General features: G+C 59.9%; 1 protein-coding gene across 1 annotated transcript; it reads right to left on the bottom strand.

The window, feature by feature from the left end:
- Positions 1-6: 6 nt before the first annotated feature.
- LOC148810002 (pyruvate carboxylase, mitochondrial-like) lies at positions 7-16704 on the bottom strand (the record flags this gene model as incomplete). Its single annotated transcript, XM_088909167.1, has 8 exons — positions 16545-16704; positions 13203-13267; positions 5084-5219; positions 4575-4759; positions 3887-4052; positions 3014-3159; positions 2107-2224; positions 7-48 (listed from the first exon to the last, which is right to left on the bottom strand). Coding segments are annotated over exons 3-8 (793 nt in total), but the record flags the coding sequence as incomplete, so codon positions are not given.
- Between the last annotated feature and the right edge of the window lie 4560 nt (positions 16705-21264).

The raw sequence follows: 21264 nt of genomic DNA, 5'->3' as shown, positions 1-21264 counted from the left end.
TGGAGCAGTCCCGCTCGTACAGGTGGACCACGTTCCCGAACTTGTCGCCTGAGGGACACAGACAGACACCGCGCTCAGCTCCCCGGAGACGCGCGTCGTCCGAGACACGGACACGGATCAGCTCCGCGACACTGCGTTAACCTGCCCCCAGGAGTCACACAGGTGAGCCACAGTCCCACACCTGAGACACTGCGTTATCCTGCCCCCAGGAGTCACACAGGTGAGCCACGGTCCCACACCTGAGACACTGCGTTAACCTGCCCCTAGGAGTCACACAGGTGAGCCACGGTCCCACACCTGAGACACTGCGTTAACCTGCCCTGAGGAGTCACACAGGTGAGCCACGGTCCCACACCTGAGACACTGCGTTATCCTGCCCCTAGGAGTCACACAGGTGAGCCACGGTCCCACACCTGAGACACTGCGTTAACCTGCCCTGAGGAGTCACACAGGTGAGCTACGGTCCCACACCTGAGACACTGCGTTAACCTGCCCCTAGGAGTCACACAGGTGAGCCACGGTCCCACACCTGAGACACTGCGTTAACCTGCCCCTAGGAGTCACACAGGTGAGCAACGGTCCCACACCTGAGACACTGCGTTAACCTTCCCTGAGGAGTCACACAGGTGAGCCACGGTCCCACACCTGAGACACTGCGTTAACCTGCCCTGAGGAGGCACACAGGTGAGCCACGGTCCCACACCTGAGACACTGCGTCAACCTGCCCTGAGGAGTCACACAGGTGAGCCACGGTCCCACACCTGAGACACTGCGTTAACCTGCCCCTAGGAGTCACACAGGTGAGCTACGGTCCCACACCTGAGACACTGCGTTAACCTGCCCTGAGGAGTCACACAGGTGAGCTACGGTCCCACACCTGAGACACTGCGTTAACCTGCCCCTAGGAGTCACACAGGTGAGCCACGGTCCCACACCTGAGACACTGCGTTAACCTGCCCCTAGGAGTCACACAGGTGAGCTACGGTCCCACACCTGAGACACTGCGTTAACCTGCCCCTAGGAGTCACACAGGTGAGCAACGGTCCCACACCTGAGACACTGCGTTAACCTTCCCTGAGGAGTCACACAGGTGAGCCACGGTCCCACACCTGAGACACTGCGTTAACCTGCCCTGAGGAGGCACACAGGTGAGCCACGGTCCCACACCTGAGACACTGCGTCAACCTGCCCTGAGGAGTCACACAGGTGAGCCACGGTCCCACACCTGAGACACTGCGTTAACCTGCCCCTAGGAGTCACACAGGTGAGCTACGGTCCCACACCTGAGACACTGCGTTAACCTGCCCTGAGGAGTCACACAGGTGAGCTACGGTCCCACACCTGAGACACTGCGTTAACCTGCCCCTAGGAGTCACACAGGTGAGCCACGGTCCCACACCTGAGACACTGCGTTAACCTGCCCCTAGGAGTCACACAGGTGAGCTACGGTCCCACACCTGAGACACTGCGTTAACCTGCCCCTAGGAGTCACACAGGTGAGCCACGGTCCCACACCTGAGACACTGCGTTAACCTGCCCCTAGGAGTCACACAGGTGAGCCACGGTCCCACACCTGAGACACTGCGTTATCCTGCCCCCAGGAGTCACACAGGTGAGCCACGGTCCCACACCTGAGACACTGCGTTAACCTGCCCCTAGGAGTCACACAGGTGAGCCACGGTCCCACACTCGAGACCCTGATCAGCTCCGAGACGCTGCATTAACCTGCCCTGAGGAGTCACACAGGTGAGCCACACCCGAGACCCTGATCAGCTCTCCCTGGAGACACTGCATTAACCTGCCCCGAGTGACAAGGGTTCCCCCCCCCCCCCCCCAGACCCAGTACCCACCCCCCGATGCGCACACTCAGCATCACTCTTCAACCTCAGCTTAGACTCATCAAGGTCGAGGGGCTTAACCGACAGACTCCTCTCCGAGGGCAGATCTTAAACCCCCGTGTCTCCCCTGCTGCCGCCGCAGAAAACGGACAAGCAGGAGAGCCGCAGCCCCGAGCTCGGACCTGGTACCGATTGCCCGCACAGAACCGCGCCTTCCTCGCCCACGGGGGCCGACGCCACAGGGAACAACCAGGCAGAGGCTCCTCACCCAGGATCTGCACCTCGATGTGCCGGGGCTTCTCGATGAACTTCTCCACGAACAGCGCCCCGTTCCCGAAGGCGGCCAGCGCTTCCGAGTACGCCCGCTGGTAGTTCTCCTCCAGCTCCTGCACGGACACGGAGACGGGGCGGGAGAGAGAGAGGCTGGGTGAAGACGACCTGGAGTCTGGGACCCTTCCCTGGAGCACATCTCATCCTGGCGCATCTTTGCCTCTCCTCTCGCACCTGAGGACAGCTTTCGGCACGAAGCAAACCTTCTCCTGGCGCTTTGCACACCAGCAAGTCTCTCGCCGGGTGCAGTACCCCCAACACGCCACAGGAGGGCAGTGTACACCGCAAGGTGTAGCCCTCAGCAGCCGCGCTCGCTGATTTATTCAAACAATGATTATAGGTCAGCCGAGCAGCAACATACAGTTACAATAACAGGATGGATTACGACACGATTGCAGCCTGTTAACCTGGAGAGGTGCTCTTTCTGTGCATGGTGGACGGTTTTGTGCAGAATCTCAAATAACACCATGGGTATAGCAGTCACCCAGCCAGGAGCAGATCCCTGCTTATTCCCAGGTAGACTAGACTAGATCCAATCCCAGAAACACAGGGAACAAGGCAGGACCACAACCCGGATGAGACACCAGGTATGCCAGGAGGCAGGCCAACATGGGAGGAGAGAAGGCGCTCCGACTCAGGGCCCAGAGACCACGCACACTCCTCAGAGGAATCGAACCCAGGACCCAAGAGCTGTGAGGGTTAACGCCCCGTCCCCCTGCTAGAGAAGGGTAATTGTAAAAGTGATAAATGCTGTCAGCTCTCTCCCCTACACAGGACAGCCCTCCCTCGCCCCTGCTGGCACCTCCTCGGACTGGACTATAGCGCCCCCCCGTGGGCTCACTCACCTCGTACCCGCGCACCACCCTCATGCCACGCCCGCCGCCGCCGTAGGCCGCCTTGAAGATGATGGGGAAGCCGTAGGTGTTGGAGAATTCCTGCGCCTCCGTCAGAGAGGAGATGGGGGCGTCCGTGCCTGGCACCACCGGCACACCTGTGGGCACATGGGGGGGGGGGGGTTAGTGTCCGGGGGCAGGGGACTCCCACGATCTCTCATACCCCCCCCCCCCACCCCGCTGCTCGTCACCGAGACCGTCGCTGGACACGCTCAACGCCTCCCCGAGCTCTCCTGCTGCTCATCTCAGTCCACTCGTCTGGCAAGAGTTCAGGAACGCAGAGAAGTGCGACACCCGTACCACTCCATCACGACTCCTCCAGCTCCACAGAGGTTAAAAACCGGAGTCGGCTTGCGAACTGGCGCATTAGACGCGTCAAACCGACAGTGACCGAGACCCCTGCTTGCAAACATCTCTTTCATTGCTCAACGACTGAAGGCTCTCGGCTACGAGGGAAAAGACGCTCAGCCTTTACACAGGGGAACTGGAGAGTGTTTTCTAAAGCGAGGGGTTAAGAGGGGGTCACCTGGGATTTGACGTGCGAGACGGAGACATCGCTCCGTTAGACACGTTATTGTGTACAAGGTACGTCGGCAACGACTGGTATGATCCCCACACAGGAGAAAAAGAAAAGAGCCTTATGAGCCTTTATTTCCTCCTCCTGAAATAAAGACCCTCCAATGCTGTATACCCCGGCAGCTGAGGCGCCCAGATACTGGGGGGACCCCCGCTCGTATTGGGTTGGATCGTCCGGGGTCCGACACGCCCCGAGCCCAAAAGCGACCGACCGAGTCTCCCGGGGTGCGGGGTGCGGCGGCGCCGTACCTGCGTTGATGGCGATGGCACGAGCCTCCACCTTGTCGCCCATCTTGCGGACCACGTCGGGGGCCGGGCCGATGAAGCGCACGCCGGCGTCGATGCAGGCCTGGGCGAAGTCGGCGCGCTCCGACAGGAAGCCGTAGCCCGGGTGGATGGCGTCCACCTCGTTCTCCTGCACGGGGTGGGGGGGGGGAGAGGAAACGGAAGATGGACCTTCCTGGCCGCATGCCTCTGGCCCGGCCGGGACGCGCGCCTCTGGCTCTGGGAGGGGCCGGTCCCAAAGACAGAGTCCCATAGAGAGCCCCCCCCCCACCCCCACCCCGGGGTCCCGCTGTCGCCATCACAGCGCACAGGAAAGGCACGAGCAAGGCGCTTCCTCTGTGAGGCAAGCATTGCAGAAATCACAGAAAACCGCAAGCTGCCGATTCCCGTACGGGACACAGGAGAGACGACGACACGCAGCGGGGGCCACCGGCTCCCATGCGAACATCCGAGAGCCGGGAGAGCCGGGCTCCAGCCCAGGAAGACAACCCGGCCGGCTGGTTCGGACCGGACCGGACCGGCGGGGAGGAGGAGGAGGGAGCAGGGACCAGGGATCAGGAGAGCACACGCACACACGAGCGAGGAAGAGGAGGCACGGCCCAGCTTGCGGAATGAGCGAAGTGAGGGGGTGACGGATGAGACGTGACCTCACCTTGGCCACCTTGATGATGTCGGGGATGTGCAGGTAGGCACCGACGGGCGGCAGGCCCCGGCCGATCAGGTAGGCCTCGTCCGCCTTCTGCCGGTGCATCTGCCCCGTGTCCTGCTCCGCGTACACCGCCACCGTGCGGATCCCCAGCTCCGTGCACGCCCGGAAAACCCGGATGGCGATCTCTCCTGGAGGCAGGGACAGGAAGAGAGCGAGACAGCAGGGGTGACCATCTCCTTTCCCCACCCTGCTGCTCACGCGCTGCCCGGGGGAATTAACACGAGCGCAACATTCAAAACGTCCCCCCCGGAAACACGGCCTTCAGGCTGGGAACCAGGACTCCCCCAGTGGCGGGAAGCAACTGGCTCCGAGCGCTGCAGCCAGTTGGAGGTGCCAGGAGGGCCGAGCCCCCGCAAGCTGGCAGCGCTGTGGGTGAACTCAGCAGGGGGGCGCCGGGCCCACAGGGCTGAGGAGCACCGTGTCGAATACCCCGCGCACGGCCTTCATCTCACCTCGGTTGGCCACCATGACCTTCTTGATGGGCCGGTAGTCAACGCGCTGGGTGCTCTGGAAGGCCTGGGACAGCACCGACACCCTCCGGGCCCCGAGGAAGCCCAGCCCGCCCCGGACCAGGCGCAGCTGCAACATCTGGAAGGAGAAGAGCAGGGCGCCACAGGGTCAGGCGCAGCGTGACAGGGGGGGGGGGGGCAGAACAGAGCCAAGAACATCGGCTGTCCCCCCCCCACCCCGAGCGGTTCTGCTCAGTTACACCACAGCTCGAGCATCTGGAGTGACAGTCAGCCCCTGTGTGCACGCACACTGGCAGGCGAGCCGACCCGGGTTAGAGTTCAGGATTTGAGCAGCTTTACCGGTGCTTTTCTCACAAAAGGAGCCAATCCACTTGGGTCCTGTGTAGACATGCCACGTTTAACCTCGACATCAAAGCGATGAGGAAGGGAAGAGGGGGGTAGAACAGGACCTATCCGCCTAGCCAGAGCTGTCAACCGCAGAATTTAAAACACTAAGCTGCCTGGGCACACGGCTTGGTTGGGAGGCAACAGCTCAATTAATCCCTGGATCTCGCCCAGCCATTTCTCGGAAGACACTGAGGAACTGGCTTCAACATGCCTGGGCAGCTTGTTCCACGCTCCCACCACCCTCTGTGTAAAGAAGGGCCCCCGCTGGCCTGACTGAAGGATCTCATCCAGCTGCGTCTCGAAAGGAGCCAGGATACTGGCTTCAACAGCACGGCTGGAGTGCCACACTCCCAACACCTTTTGTGTAAAGTGCCTCCCCCCCCCCCGCGCCTTCTAATGTCCCTGTAGTTTCCACTCAAGACCTACAGTTTCTGTTTCACAAGGGGGGGGGGGGGGGGGTCAAGCACTGGACCACATTCCATCTGCCCACACACGCCCCGGGCTTTCCGTGAGCACGACCCTGAGCCAGTCCGGGAGTCAGGCTGGGAGTTTCAGCGGGAGAAAAAAATAAAAATAAAATAAAAACAGGCAAGAAGGCAGCAGGGAAGTTGGTGGGAAGAGTCTCAGGAGTCTGGCGGGCAGGGGAGGAGGGCGCGCGAGTCTTTTCATTCACGAAGAGCCTGCGGCCAGGCTTCGACCTCTGACCCAGTTTCCAGCGCCAGCCCGGGTCAGAGAGCGGCGCGGCTCGCTCCCGACGTCAGCGGGAGTTCGTGTTCTCTGCCCCCCCCACGTCCACAGCAGCTCAGCGAGGGGCGCAAGTTCAGAGTGGAAACCCCGCACCCCTGGGGGCCACCTCCTGTTTCCCCAGCTGCCGCAGAGAGAAGGTCACGAGCTCCCGCAGGTCACTCGGCCTCAAACTGAGCCACGACTGCAAGGACCTACAGCCCCGAGACCCCAGCCCAGGATGAGCCCCCTACAGCTACAGCCCGGAGACCCCAGTTCAGGGTCCCAGTCCGGGACGAGCCCCACTACAGCCCGGAGACCCCAGTTCGGGGTCCCAGCCCGGGACGAGCCCCCCCTACAGCCCGGAGGCACACGGAACAGGGAAGGTTCAGAGGAAAAGGAATTGGCCAATCTACTCCTAATCAGCATGACGCACCTCATTGCTGCCATCGCCTGTCCTGCAGGCCGCCCCCTTCTGTCGGCGTCACTATTCTCAAGAAAACATGACAAAACACCTTAAACAGGCAGCCAGCTGTGGGCGAGGGCTCCTCCGGGCTTGAATTTCAGGAAACGCCAAGTGACCTGAAAATACCTGCCTGCGCCCCGAGCACACTCCTTCCCACTCGGAGGCCTAACGCAGGGGCCCACACCATCCGTCTTCTCTCTCAGACTGGACAGGAAGTTTCCCCTCCACCCCCGACCATCTTCCCAGAAGCCCTTACAGCCTAGGTCAGAGAAACCCACACCCAGGGCACGCTTAAAACACGGAGAGGCAGGCTTTCCCTTCTTGAAAGTCAGTTTAAAGCCAATAACAGGAAGCAGTTCTTTACACAGAGAGTGGTGGGAGTGAGGAGCAAGCTGCCCAGATTTTTTTGTTGAAGCAAAAAATTTCTTTAAAAAAAAAAACAACACCTACTAACAATTAGCTACTAGTGAGCTAACGGACAGGCCAAATGGGCTCCTCGACTATTCTAGCGTTCCTGCAAAAAAAAAAAAACACTTCCTGTTGCAGAAGTTGGATGAGCTCTACGAACCGTGCCTCTGTTTGTCTAGAAAAGGGGGCACAACGCAGAGGTCACCTGCTCACGTCAGTGGCAGTCTCCCGCGGGGGGGGAGGGAGAGGGGGGTCAAAGGTCGGTGCCTGGCAAGACTGGCGCAAGGGGAACATAAAAACACACACGCGCGCAAGGCGTCATCAGGCTTGAGCGTTAAGACAAACATCAACAGAACTTTGAGCCAACAGTTAATTGCTCACTGATAAAACTGGTTGTCAACAATCCGGAGCCCCTGCTGTCGGGCACCGCTGGCCCAGTGGGACCGGCGCCAACAGGCCCCGCCACAGCGCAAACACCAGAGGCGGGCTTCTCTCGTGGCCAGGAGCCTTGGGGGAAGAGATCCCCGTTCCCAAGGGAGAACCGGGCAGCCGGATCTCCGGGTATCCTGGGTCCGGCATCCCACCCCAAAATGCTGGGCACAACTGGTGTGGGGCACCCCCTAGCCTGGCGCATTGTGCACATCACCCCCCCCAAAACACCTGTTGCTTCACCAGGATCAACAGGACAGCTAACACCCAGGCAGATCAGTGCTTGTTAAGACCTACAGGGGAACGGACCAAAGAGGTCAAAGGTCAAACGCCCCCCATATCGGAGAAGACGAGCAATGCAATTTATGGGGGGGGGGGAAAAAAAAAGTTTGTTTCCTGCACAGTGAAATGCAAGCCCTGCTCACTTTCTCCTGTCAGAGGCAGTCACGGTTTGGAGGGTGTGGAGGAGCCTGAAATGTGTGCGTTCCGACCGGAGCATCCTCACAATCTGCACCCCTTTCCCAAGCCTGCCCCTGCAGCGCCCCCAGAGCTGCATACAGCCGTGAGAAATCTGTCCACAGCACACAAAGAGTGCATGTTGCACAAACTTCCTGCGGCTAACCGCTAGAGTTTTTTCTTTAAAAAAAAAAAAAGCTTGGCCGAAAACAAAAGAAATATTTCAACAACGCACAGGGGTGAACGAGCGAGCGCAGCAGTCAGACGGACCGGACTGGTAACTTACCGCGACTCTGACAGCTCAGCCCGAACCCTCAACACAAACACAGAGACCAGCGCGCGGCACAGCCGGAGAGCGACAGACAGGAACAGACGCACGCTGGGTCTCTCTCCGTCGCGATGCCTCCTCACACGAGACGGGCCCTGCTCAAACTACAGCTGTGCTCTCTCTCTCTCTCGGCACTTTCCTTATGTAACGCTGCACGCCCCTCTCCTCCTCTCCAATCGCCAGCTCTCTCCGATAACAATAGCCACATGAGCGCGCAGATTTGAAGAGCGCGAGACAGAGAGGAGGGGAGGAGAGTCTCAGTGTGTGAATTCAGGGGCAGTGTGAGAGGAGAGGGACAGCAGTGTCTCTAGCAGTGTCTCCAGTCCAGTCAGGAGTGTGTCAGTGTGTGAATTCAGGGGCAGTGTGAGAGAAGAGGGACAGCAGTGTCTCCAGTCCAGTCAGGAGTGTGTCAGTGTGTGAATTCAGGGGCAGTGTGAGAGGAGAGGGACAGCAGTGTCTCTAGCAGTGTCTCCAGTCCAGTCAGGAGTGTGTCAGTGTGTGAATTCAGGGGCAGTGTGAGATGAGAGGGACAGCAGTGTCTCCAGTCCAGTCAGGAGTGTGTCAGTGTGTGAATTCAGGGGCAGTGTGAGATGAGAGGGACAGCAGTGTCTCCAGTCCAGTCAGGAGTGTGTCAGTGTGTGAATTCAGGGGCAGTGTGAGAGGAGAGGGACAGCAGTGTCTCTAGCAGTGTCTCCAGTCCAGTCAGGAGTGTGCCAGTGTGTGAATTCAGGGGCAGTGTGAGAGAAGAGGGACAGCAGTGTCTCCAGTCCAGTCAGGAGTGTGTCAGTGTGTGAATTCAGGGGCAGTGTGAGAGGAGAGGGACAGCAGTGTCTCCAGTCCAGTCAGGAGTGTGTCAGTGTGTGAATTCAGGGGCAGTGTGAGAGGAGAGGGACAGCAGTGTCTCTAGCAGTGTCTCCAGTCCAGTCAGGAGTGTGCCAGTGTGTGAATTCAGGGGCAGTGTGAGAGGAGAGGGACAGCAGTGTCTCTAGCAGTGTCTCCAGTCCAGTCAGGAGTGTGCCAGTGTGTGAATTCAGGGGCAGTGTGAGAGAAGAGGGACAGCAGTGTCTGTAACAGGGCTACTCAGCATATGAGTGTAAGAGTCCACTCCGATGTTGACACCGTTACAGCCTGCACCTCGATAGTTACCCATTATTTAATTACCAAATAGTTAATTATACAGGCGGTTGAAGCAACAGAGCAGGAAGTCAGACACTCCCATCTAGAAGCCAGACCTAAATTAATAACTAGAAGAGTACAAACAAATTGATGGAGGTCCACTGATGAGTTAGCTCTCTCATCAATTAAAACTGACTTCCACCATCCTTCACTCGTTCAGTTCCCAGTGCATCTGCAGTGGACTCCACGTTGACTGGACAAGCTGTGCACAAGGCGAAGGGAGGGGGTCAAGTTAGGAAATATGGGGGAAAAAAAACCCATCTGGAGACCAGGCACAGCGATGTGCGCCAGGGCCAGTGTGAACGGGGGCGGAGGACGGCTGTACCCGTGTCGACTGAGCACGTGCGCCACACACCTGGCAGCCCGAGCAAAACCAAAACAAAAACAGAGCACCAGCACAGCACGTGCGCTCACACACACACACACACACACACACACACACACACACACACACTCCCGGGAAACACAGCTCTGCCACTGACGGGGTTACAGACCAACCACCCCCCCAACATCCCACCCTCCCCCACAACTAGAGGGCAAACGGCGCTGGCAGAGATCAGTGTGGAGTGGGCGATGGCACAGACTTCAGGAAAAACAGTTTAACTATTAATAGACGCTCGTAGGAGCAGGCCTGCCCTGCCCTTCCGCAGTCTCTCCAAGCGCCGAGGGCAAAAGAAGACGGCAATCCGTAGAGCCTCATTTCCAGCCCGACAGGACCCCAAGGAAAGGGTTTCCCCCCCCCCCCCCATACGTTAACCTCTGTGCTCTGCGCCACAGCCTCGCCCCAGCCCGGCCCGATAAGATAACAAGCCCCACCCCGGCCCCACCGAGAGCCCCCCCTCTCTCCCACATTCCGCCCCGCCGGCGAGCGACTAAGGCCAAAGGATCGTCAGCGTTTCCACTTGCACAGCACCGCGGGAGCACTGGCCAGCCACAGGGGCGGCGCTCACGTGCACCAAACTGGGGGGGGGGGCACAGCAGGAGGACAGAGCGGCGACAGGCTCCGTACCGAGCTGGAGCAGATCCGTTTCCTGCTCTTCGAGATGAAAATCCAGATCTCAGCACCCCAACGCCATCGCCAGAGAACCACAGATGACGTGGGTGGGCAGATAAGTGTTTTTCCTCTCCCTCGCCCTTTCAGACCCAACTCTCAGTGGCCTCAACAGCCACTGGACTCAGTCCTGTTCCGGCATAGAACGCGCTTTTTAAACCCGTACTGGAGCACAGGGATCGCTCCATTAGTCTGGCACATTCAGAGGGATCACAGACCTGGCATTCCCCCCTTCACCCGGATTCACCTGTACTTCCCTCCTGAGGAAGCACCAGCCTGCAGAAAATCAGGAAAGGAATCTTAACCAAGAAGCCCGGATCAGTGATGCCACAGGCCTGGCGTTCCCGGGACTTTACCAATCTGGTTACCAATCCGGTTTATTCCTTTAATCCCCACTGCCACACCTCTGCCTCTCCCTACCCTCCCTCCCAAACTATCAAATCTCTGCAAGTCTGAAAAGACAAGAACTTGTCTGAGTGACTGGCTTTTCACAGACTGTAACTGGAAACCGCCTCCTGGCACAGGGAACAGCCCCATTCCTGCCCTCCTCTCCTCTGAATGAAGAGCTGCGCAGCACACAGATTCCCATTCCTTTCGGATTAAAGCCTGCAAATACAGCTGGATTGTCACGAGAGACAGAAGCAGAGAGAGACACAGACAACACACACAGGCCAAATACCTGACCTGGCGAGAGAAGACAACCAGGAGAAACTGGACACAGGCAGGGCTGGCTGCCCAGAGAGGACAGGCTCCGTGACCGCAGCCAGGCCAGAGAAACTGGACACAGGCAGGGCTGGCCGCCCAGAGAGGGACAGCCTGGCCAGAGAAACTGGACACAGGCAGGGCTGGCTGTCCAGAGGATAGGTTGTGCTCCCAGAGACAGAGAAGGCAGAGTTGCACTACAAGAAATACTCCAGTATCAGGAAAACATTCTTCCCTAAAATAAATCCAGTCCCAGAATCCCCACACCTGCCGGAACAGGAACAGCTCCCAGTCCTACTGGGGGAGGAAACTCAACAGAGCTGCAGCCCAGCGTGTGATCTCCCGTCACAGCCCGGGGAGCCTCTCAGATATGTTGACTTTAAAAAGGCCGGTCAGTCGTTGTTCCCTTTGGCCATGCCCAGCAACCCCCTCTGAACAGAGCAGGCAGAGACAGTCATGTCTGTCTCCAATCAAGCCTAAAGGGCTCTGTGCACCCCAGTCACGCACCCGCTGTCCCCAGACCGAACGGAGGCCTACGGGGGGGGGGGGACAGGGTAAAAGAAGGACGAGAGAGATAAGGAGTGGGAAAGTTAGAAGGAGAGAAGGAACAACACAGAGAAGAGAGGCAATCTTAATCCCTTCCTGAGGTTAATCGGTCCTGTGACAGAAGAGCAAACAGATAAGCATGTTTGAGCACCTGAGTGAGAGGGCTGAGGCCTCCAGCGATCTCTCCTGCAGGCTGGGTCTGTCCTTCCCCCTCCCTCCCTCCCTCATTATTAGGGCAAGCCAGCGCTCACACCCTCGTGCGCGGAGAGCGAGCCCCTCGCACAACAGAGGCCGTCTCCCCTCTCAAAAAGCAGGACTCCAGACCGACCCCGCTCCGTGTTGAGGGTAGAATCTGGCTACTGTGTCCGTACCCTCTCCGAGCTCCCTCCAGACACCCAGGACAGCCCCTCCCACCCCAGCACACCCCCGGGCCGGGAGACGCCCCGGCGGCAGTCCTGCGCTCCGGTCGCGCTCGTGAGATTACTGCATCACAGAAGGAATGCTGTCCGGTCACCTCCCGCTCGGGGAACCCAGCTCTCCTCCCCTCCTCCCATTCCACCCCAGTGCCCTCAAAACTAACTCACAAACCAGGGGCACGCCTGCCCGCCACGAGGGCACGGACCGGGCCTGGGGCTCGGCGCACTGGGGAGCTGGACTGACTCTCCAGTTTGACCTTTCACCCACTGACACCCCACGTCACGACCCGTGGCGCACCCCCCAGCAGTTCACAGACTGAATGCTTCGGTACCGTTGACCAGACGGCAGGAGAGAACGCAGTGAAAGACCAACGGATTAGGGATCAGCTTCCACCTCCAGCCGATAAGACTGCTCAATAGCCCACCTGCAGCTCCTTCAGCAAGTCACCCGTAATGGCTACACGGACACACAGTCTTCACTGCACACTGCACTGCACACACTCTGGACTGCTGCACGCCGTGTTTGTTCCGTGTTTGATAAATAAACTTGGACTGAATTTCGTGGAATCTCGTGGGGAGACGCTCCGTTGCCCCCTGTGCCAGAAGGGGAAATCGCAAGGGCTGTGGGGGGGAAAAATAGGGGCGAAGACTCCGCAAGCACCCCCCCCCCCCCCCCACTCCAGGGGGTGCTCTGCCAGATGTGCACTGATGCTGGGCTACAGTGGCTTACTGAGGTGGCCCCGGCCCAGTCTCAGACCGGTCCCACTGCAGAACCCGGCCAGCACCCCCAGCCAGCTCCCCCAGGGGACACCCCTCTTGACCTTGCGGGGCCCCTGGACCAAGCCGAGCAGGCTCCGACGCTCCGGGATCCTCCCGGAAACTCCACAGGATGAAACTCTGGGATTGAGCAGCTTTAACCAAGCAGCCGAAAAAGACAGAAAAGTTTTGCACATGAAGGCGAAATAAGAAAAAGAGCAGGAGCAGTTTTAGGGACAAAAAAAAATCCATCTCACCCTTGGGAAGGAGATCCAGAGGAGAGGAAGAGAGCGGAGAAGCCGGGCCCACAGGAAAGTCACTGCTGGAAGAGAAGGGATGAATGGACAGGTTAGGGCCAGACGCGAAGGCTGCACCTGCTGCTGCTAGCGCACAGTAACCAGACACTGGGACGGCACGAGCCTCCGCCGGACCAGACCGCGCCTACAGACCCCCCCCCCACACAGGACATCGCCGCCAACCTCCTCGAACCCGTGACCAGCAAGGGCACACACGAGCTGGTTCTGACGGAGGACAGGGGGCAGGGGCACAGAGTGGTCATGGCTCTGCTCTCCGGAGCAGGAGGCCGCCAAGACCTCGGCGCCGCTGATCCAACTCCTGTTGCACAGCGGCGCGGCCCGGCCCGGCCCGGTCCGGTCCGGGTTTCAGCGGCGCTTCACCGCCGGCTCCAGCTGCGCGAACAGGCAACCGAGGCACCAGGCCCAGTGACTCGCATCGTAGACGAGGGCTTTACTGTCGCATGGCTCCCTGGAGCCCAAGAATTAGACCCGGCGGAGACGAGACAGGCAGGTCGGTCACTGCAGGTTCAGAGCTCCTTCACATGCTGTTCACTGCCAAGCTGGAAGCCCGGACAATGGAGTTACTATTCCAGCTTCTCCCAGCCGGGCCCCTCCGGAGCGGACAAAAGCCCTGCTCTCTCTCGCTCTCTCGCTCTCCCCGAGATGAAAAGGAACGGCTCTGAGCACTGAGCAAGCCCCCCCCCCCCCCCCCCACCTCCACACACACACTCCTGCTGGAGGCAGTGGAGGAATGCCGAGCTCTTCCCTGCTCAGAATCCACCCCCCAGGCCTAACTGGCACAGGGGAAAAAAAAATAAAAGTGAAGCTCCCGCCTGAACAGGCAGAGCTCCCAGGCCACACCCCGCCAGCACCCCCCTCGGAGCTCCTGTCCTCGACTGAACTCCCGCCGCGGGGCAGCCCGATCCGCTCGGGGTCCTGCTGCGCCGCCGAGCCGCTGCAGGACCAGGGGGGGCCACGACGCGCCCGAGAGACGGAGCTCCAGCAGGGAGAAGCCCCGCGTGCGAACCGCCGGCCGACACGGCGGACGGCACGATGCCAGGAGCCCCGGCGCCGCAATTCTGGAGCGGATCCGACTCGGAACCAGGGGGAGCTTCCCACACTCCCGCCTCCCCGGCCCCGAGGCACGCATCCCAGAGCCCTCGCGTCGCAGGCGGGCGGGCGAGCACGGACAGATCGCGGACCGGGAACACCTGCTTCTCGCACGGGAACTGCTCCTTAGCGAGAGCCCACCCCCCTCCCTCCCACTACCAGTCTTCCCACCGCAGGAAGATCAGGACGTCCGACACACCGCCGACCTGCCCACCCCGACAGGCAACAGACTCGTACCCGGCCCCCTCTGCGCTCAGAAGGCCTAGAGGTCCCCAGGGGGGGCTGACTCTGTGGCAGAACCCTGGGTCAAGACACCGAACTCTGGGTCCCCCCCCCCCGGCTAGGCTGGATCGGAGGAATCCGCAGTGGACTGCAGCACCCCCTACAGGGCGAGTCGGCGCCCCACCACAGGAGCAGGCACTGGAGACGCCGTGAGCAGTGAAGCACAGGGATGAGACCGAGCCTGTCCCGCCTCCACCCAGACCGACCGACCCAGTTCACAGTTTAGGTCGTCGCTAGGTCCCCACAGGATCCTCGTCGCGCCCGCAAGGGCCGGGTAGGGGCTTCCACCATAAGGCTGGGCACCTCGCTCCACACTCCCACCACTCTGTGTGTAAAGGCACTCCCAGGTAGTTCGCACCCATCCCCTCAAGCCTTCAGTCTGGGGTTGAGGCACCTCCGCATTCCAGTTTCCCCGGAATCAATCCAGGACCCCACTCCCCCATTCCCCACTCCCACAGACGAGCTGGGTAGGCTTCACTGGACGGGTCACGAGAAAGAGGGGGGGTCCCGCCGTCTCGGGCTGCGATCCACTGCGGGCTCTACCGGCTTGGATCCACCCGCCGGGTGGGGAGAGGTCCGAGCCGCGGGCAGACGCGGGTGGGGAGCAAATATGGCAGCAAAACGGAACGGCGAATTCTACAGCTGCTCCAGGAGTCCTCCCTCCCCCCCCCACCCCCCCCCACAGCCCGAGAGAGAGAGAGACGAGGCCGGAAGGCTAGGAGGAGGAGGAGGCAGCGAGTTCCACACCCACGCCGATTTCATCATCCACTCCAGACACTCGAGAGGCTGCGCTCGGGAGCGCCCACGTGGAGCCCCGGACACGCTCTCTCCGGAACAGACCCCCTGGGAGCTAAAAATAGGCCGGGCGCCCCGGCTCTGTTCCAGCTCTCGGCGCGGCGCACCCCAGCAAAACACGCGCGGGTCCGGCGTGTCGCCCCACCCCGCCCCGCGGCCAGGCGTGCCCGAGGGTCCGAGCTCACCCTCACCTCCTTCGCCAGGAGCAGCAGGGCTCCAGCTGTCCCGGCGCGTCCCGTTCCAGCACACGCTGTCGGTGCGCACTCGCCACCGAGAAACAGCACGACCCGAGCGCAGGCTGAGCCCCCCCCCCCGAACCCTACGCAGTCGCGAGCGTGCGGTTAAGATGGGGAACACGGCGTCTCGCCCGCGGGAGGTCAGGTGTGCGAACCTCCTCCTGTACAGACAGCGCCACGCGTGACGTGAGGGACGGGCCGGGCCGGGCCGCCACCAGCTGCGGTCGCGCCGGGCTCACGTCACGGGGTCCCCCCCCCCCCCCATCACCTGATACCTCCCGACCCCCGTGCGCCCCAGCACACTCCACCTGTCCCGGAGGGCGGGGTGCGCGCGCTGTGGGCTGTCCCGGGACACGAGCTCGGACCCGCAACCTCGACACCCCACACACAGACACACACACACAGACACACCTCCTTGTTACTTAGTTTGCGTCGGATAACACGCCCCTCCAAAAAATAAAAAACACGAAACCGTCACTCGTGTCAATCCGGCAGCACTCCGTGGAAACGCACGCCATTCCGGCAAACCTTCAACACAAACTTCTGCATGCGCCCACTCTCCGCCGGTCCACGGGTGACCAGACCCGCCCCCCCTCACACTCACAGCCCCAGCTCTGATCCCGCAGGCGGGGGGGGGGAGAGGAGAGTGGGTCAGGCGGTCTGGACGGATCTGCTCCAGCTCGCCCGGGACGATGTGGGCTGGGGGGGACAGAGGAGGAGCAGGAGGTACGGGAGGGGGGCAGTGTGGGGGGTTCACACGCAGCCCTCGGCCGCGCACACGCGTGCGTGCTCCCGCTCAGCTGGGCGAGAGGGAAGCGTCTCCTGGCAGGCTGATCAGTCGTGCCTTCTGACCCGGCAGGATGCGACTGTAGTCACTTACCTCCTGGCGGCAACACGGGTCTGAGATGACCTGCGGAGTCGCTTCCTGCGTGTCGTGCCCCGGGCGCCTCTCCCCTGCTCGCACAGCGCTTAGTGAGGGTGACAGAGAAACACGGGTACTGGATGGTCGTGAAGCGACTCCGCTCCTGACACAGGCGACACCAAACTCAGGTGCAACTGGCCAGCGAGCTGCCAGACGTCTCGCACAAGACCTTTTAAGACCCTCCCACCGTCCCCTCCCCTCTGTCCGTAACGGCCTTGCCATTGGTCCGCTGCCGACTGCCCTCGCCTCCCGTTGGCTGGACTGGGACTCAATTCCACCGGCGAGCCCGCCCCCTCCCCCCGCCGCAACCGCCGCCGCTGGTTGGCGAGAAGTGGGTTCGGCCTTTTCCCCGCCCTCTCGATGCGGGTCCCCGAAGCCCATTGGCCAGAGCAGACCCAATCCGACGCCTCGTGAGGTTCTATTGGCCCACGCCGCCGCCGCTCACACACGCCGTGCGGCTGGCTGGGACCCACCCACCCGCGCCGCTATTGGCCGAGAGCGCTTTCCGTCGCCTGGCGCCGGGCTGCGATTGGTCCGGGAGGGCCTGCGCGAGTTGTCATGCCTCGCCGCGCGCCCGCGACTCGAGGGAGGCGCCTCGCGACTCATTCATTCACTTCAAAGCGGCGACGGCTTACGCGCGCGCGCGCGCGCTCGTCCCCGGCTCTTTTAAGCGCGTGAACAGCAGGAGCTCGGAGTTAAAAGTTAAAATATTTTAAATAGCTGTAGTTCAGGTCCATAGTCTGCACAACGCGCCGTTCAAAACACTCCCCAAACACGCCCCGCTTTTCCTGACGGCTGGAGCCTCCGTCACACACAGACAAATCATATATATATACACATACGTCAACAGTGTGAATCCAACCCGCTAATAAGTGCAGTTTTCACTCTGAAAGAATATTATTATTATTATTATTATTAATAATTGCTTACACTTATCTAGCGCTTTTCTGGACACTCCACTCAAAGCGCTTTACAGGTAATGGGGACCCCTCCACCCCCAGCAGTGTGCAGCCCCACCTGGATGATGACAGAGCTACCAACAGGTGCGCCATCCATCACTCTCAAGAGGAACAAGACATCCCCGCGGGTCCGCATGCAAGCCCGACTAGGAGTTATTCCCAAATCAGTGTCCTCTAACACACAGCTGTGCTGTTTCTGGAACGGCCCCCAGAAGCTGTGTTTTAACTGGCGCTGCGCCCCCGATATGAATCATTATCTTATCGCAGAAGCAGTATCACTGCGTTAGTTTTCCGCGAAACAACACGAAGGCATGTTTAAGAGATACGCCCACTTTGAAAACCCTGTATTATTTATGTTAACGTCCCTCACGGAAAAGATACATTTAAATTAATACACGCGGTGGGTCCTCAGCCTTATTCCTGCAACTTCCCTCAGAAACAGATTTAGAAACAACCCCGACGGACTCTTCGATATTATTTCTGAAATTTGTCGAAAAAAAATAAATAAAAAGTTACCTGGTTCGAGTCCTCGCTCGAGGAAAGAGTACTGGAGGAAGGACGAGGGCGCGAGCGAGGTGACCCCCTCTTGACCTCGGAGGTGAGGGGAGGGGGGGGAGGGGTCACGGGGGGTCTCGTGAACACGCGCGGCCCGGCGCCCCGCGTTCCAGCTCGTTAATTGGATCAGCCACGCACGTGCGCTTTGGCCGGTCGTCTCGGGTTTCAAGAGGCGGCGGGATGCACGCCGGTCCGGTCCGGTCCGGTATCCGCCCTGTTCTGGCCCGGAAAGAGGTTGTAGCCGCTGTGCACGTCCGTGTATCGCGGTTTGCGTCATTGCCGAATTCACAAGGACGTCAGAAACATTACAAGCTACTTTCGGTACAATCTTTGCTAATTTGCAATTCACGGATCTGGGGATCTCTCCCAGCTGGGTCTGGAGAGAAGCCGGGGTACCACCCACCCACCACTCTTTGTGCAAAGAAGTGCTTCCTGTCTCGCCTGGAGGGTCTCATCCAGCTGGGTCTTGAGAGAAGCCAGGATAGCAGCTTCAACAGCAGGGCTCGGCAGCTTGTTCCACACCCCCACCCCCCTCTGTGTAAAGTGGTGCCTCAAGTCCTGATTGAACAGTCTCGTCCAGCTGGGTCTCAAGAGAAGCCAGGCGAATGGCTGGGCAGCTTATTCCACACCCCCACCCCCCTCTGTGTAAAGTGGTGCCTCAAGTCCTGATTGAACAGTCTCGTCCAGCTGGGTCTTGAGAGAAGCCAGGCGATCGGCTGGGCAGCTTGTTCCACACCCCCACCCCCCTCTGTGTAAAGCGGTGCCTCAAGTCCTGATTGAACAGTCTCGTCCAGCTGGGTCTTGAGAGAAGCCAGGCGATCGGCTGGGCAGCTTGTTCCACCACCAGGCTGTTTTGAGAAATCTGCTCATTCCTGTGGGGGGGGGTTGTGCCAACCTGAGCCAAAGGATTTGCATTCCCCCCCCCCCATCCCGAAGCACATACAGCAGGGGCCCTGCTTCTCCCCAGTGATGAAGCGATTTCAATGAACTCTGTGTTCTCAACTGCCTGTGATGAATCAACGTTCTCGTAAAGAGCTTTAGCAAACCCCTGACCTTTGTCCCAGCCTGGTGAAAACAAGCTTCCTCCATCCATCACCAGGTGGGGGGTACACACTGGCGGGGCTGGAGGGGATCCCCATGACCTATAAAGAGCTTTGGGTGTCCAGAAAAGTGCTATATAAGTGTAAGAAATTATTATTATGATTATTTATGCATATTTCCAGGTCTTAATAAAGCTGGACGTCTGTCACCGTCTGATATTGCTGCGCCCGTACTGCCAAGGGCGAAGTGTTTACTCTAAATACTTGGGTTCAGCGAGAGTAAAGGGATCACCTGCACCAGGAAGGGGGGTGGCGGTGGGGTCCCCGGTTTCGGAGCAGGGAGCCCCCTGTCTGTGCCATAATCCATCCCGCCGCCAGAGGGCGGTAGGCGCTCATGCTCGACTCTCGCTCGACCCCGGCGAAGTGATCGATATTGAACACGAGGTGGCAGTGCGCCTCGTCTATCCGGCCGTCGGAGAGAAGCCGGCTCCGACCATCCCGGAGGAGGTCGTGGGGCTCCCAGGTAAAACGCCGACAGAGACAGATCCCTGGAGCCGAGACTGGACTCAGGACTGCGGCTGCAGGGCAGGGCAGGGAGCCGAAGGTGCTGTGTGCGGTTCAGCGTGTTTCAGAAGCAAGCCGTCATTACGAACGCTGGGAAAGTGAATCTTAATGAGCTCTGTACACCGGTGCACAGCACTAAAAGCCAGAAGACAGGCCAGTATAGGACCAGGCAAGACAGGCTTCTAATCCAGCTATTAGAAGCAGCGCATTTCTTGGGTACAAAACTGCCAGCATACCTGCTGGTGTAGCACCCCCTGATGTCCAGGGTGCTGTCCAGTGAGAGGTGACCCCCAGGGTCCTGTATGTGTGGGGACCCCAGTCTCCCTGCTCTCCAGGGCTCGGTGTCCCCTGTCTCTGTCCAGTGGTAGGGGACGCCAGTCTCCCTGCTCTCCAGGGCTCAGTGTCCCTGTCTCTGTCCAGTTGTAGGGGACCCCAGTCTCCCTGCGCCCCAGGGCTCGGTGTCCCCTGTCTCTGTCCAGTGGTAGGGGACGCCAGTCTCCCTGCGCCCCAGGGCTCGGTGTCCCCTGTCTCTGTCCAGTGGTAGGGGACCCCAGTCTCCCTGCGCCCCAGGGCTCGGTGTCCCCTGTCTCTGTCCAGTGGTAGGGGACCCCAGTCTCCCTGCGCCCCAGGGCTCTGTGTCCCCTGTCTCATGTCCAGTGGTAGGGGACCCCAGTCTCCCTGCACCCCAGGGCTCGGTGTCCCCCACGCAGCTGTCCGGAGAGAGCAGGTGACCGTCTGAGCTCCGCACTGTGAGTCACATTCAGCAGGCAGGAGTGACACAGCGCTGTGTGGCTAGAGAGGGGAACTGACTGCTGTGGCTACTGTCACGTACTGGTCAGCTGTCAGACCACAGCAGCACGCCATCACAGCACTGGGACACCCATACACCCTCACACACACACACACACACACACTCACACACACACATACACAACACACCCTCAAACACACACACCATCACTGCCTCACAGCATGGGGACACACACACCCTCATACACACACATACACAACACACCCTCAAACACACACACCATCACTGCCTCACAGCACTGGGACACACACCATCACACACACACACACCCTCACACACACACACACACTCATACACACACACACACTCACACACACACATACACAACACACCCTCAAACACACACACCATCACTGCCTCACAGCATGGGGACACACACACCCTCATACACACACATACACAACACACCCTCAAACACACACACCATCACTGCCTCACAGCACTGGGACACACACCATCACACACACACACACTCATACACACACATACACAACACACCCTCAAACACACACACCATCACTGGCTCACAGCACTGGGACACACACCATCACACACACACACACTCTCACACACACATACACACACCAGCAACGCTCAGCTTTGTGACATACACACATAGTCACACACACACACAATGACACACACACACTCATCACACACGCTGGCAACTGCGAGGCTGGAAACTCCCAGCATGGTGACGCCCTGCTCCTCCCACTCTTACAGAGGCAGAGGTCTGGACTGGGGCTCGC

This window comes from Atractosteus spatula, unplaced genomic scaffold (assembly GCF_055471065.1).
Source record: "Atractosteus spatula isolate fAtrSpa1 unplaced genomic scaffold, fAtrSpa1.hap1 Scaffold_104, whole genome shotgun sequence".
In the NCBI taxonomy this organism is placed as follows: domain Eukaryota; kingdom Metazoa; phylum Chordata; class Actinopteri; order Semionotiformes; family Lepisosteidae; genus Atractosteus; species Atractosteus spatula.
This window is presented reverse-complemented; position numbering and strand designations above follow the sequence as displayed.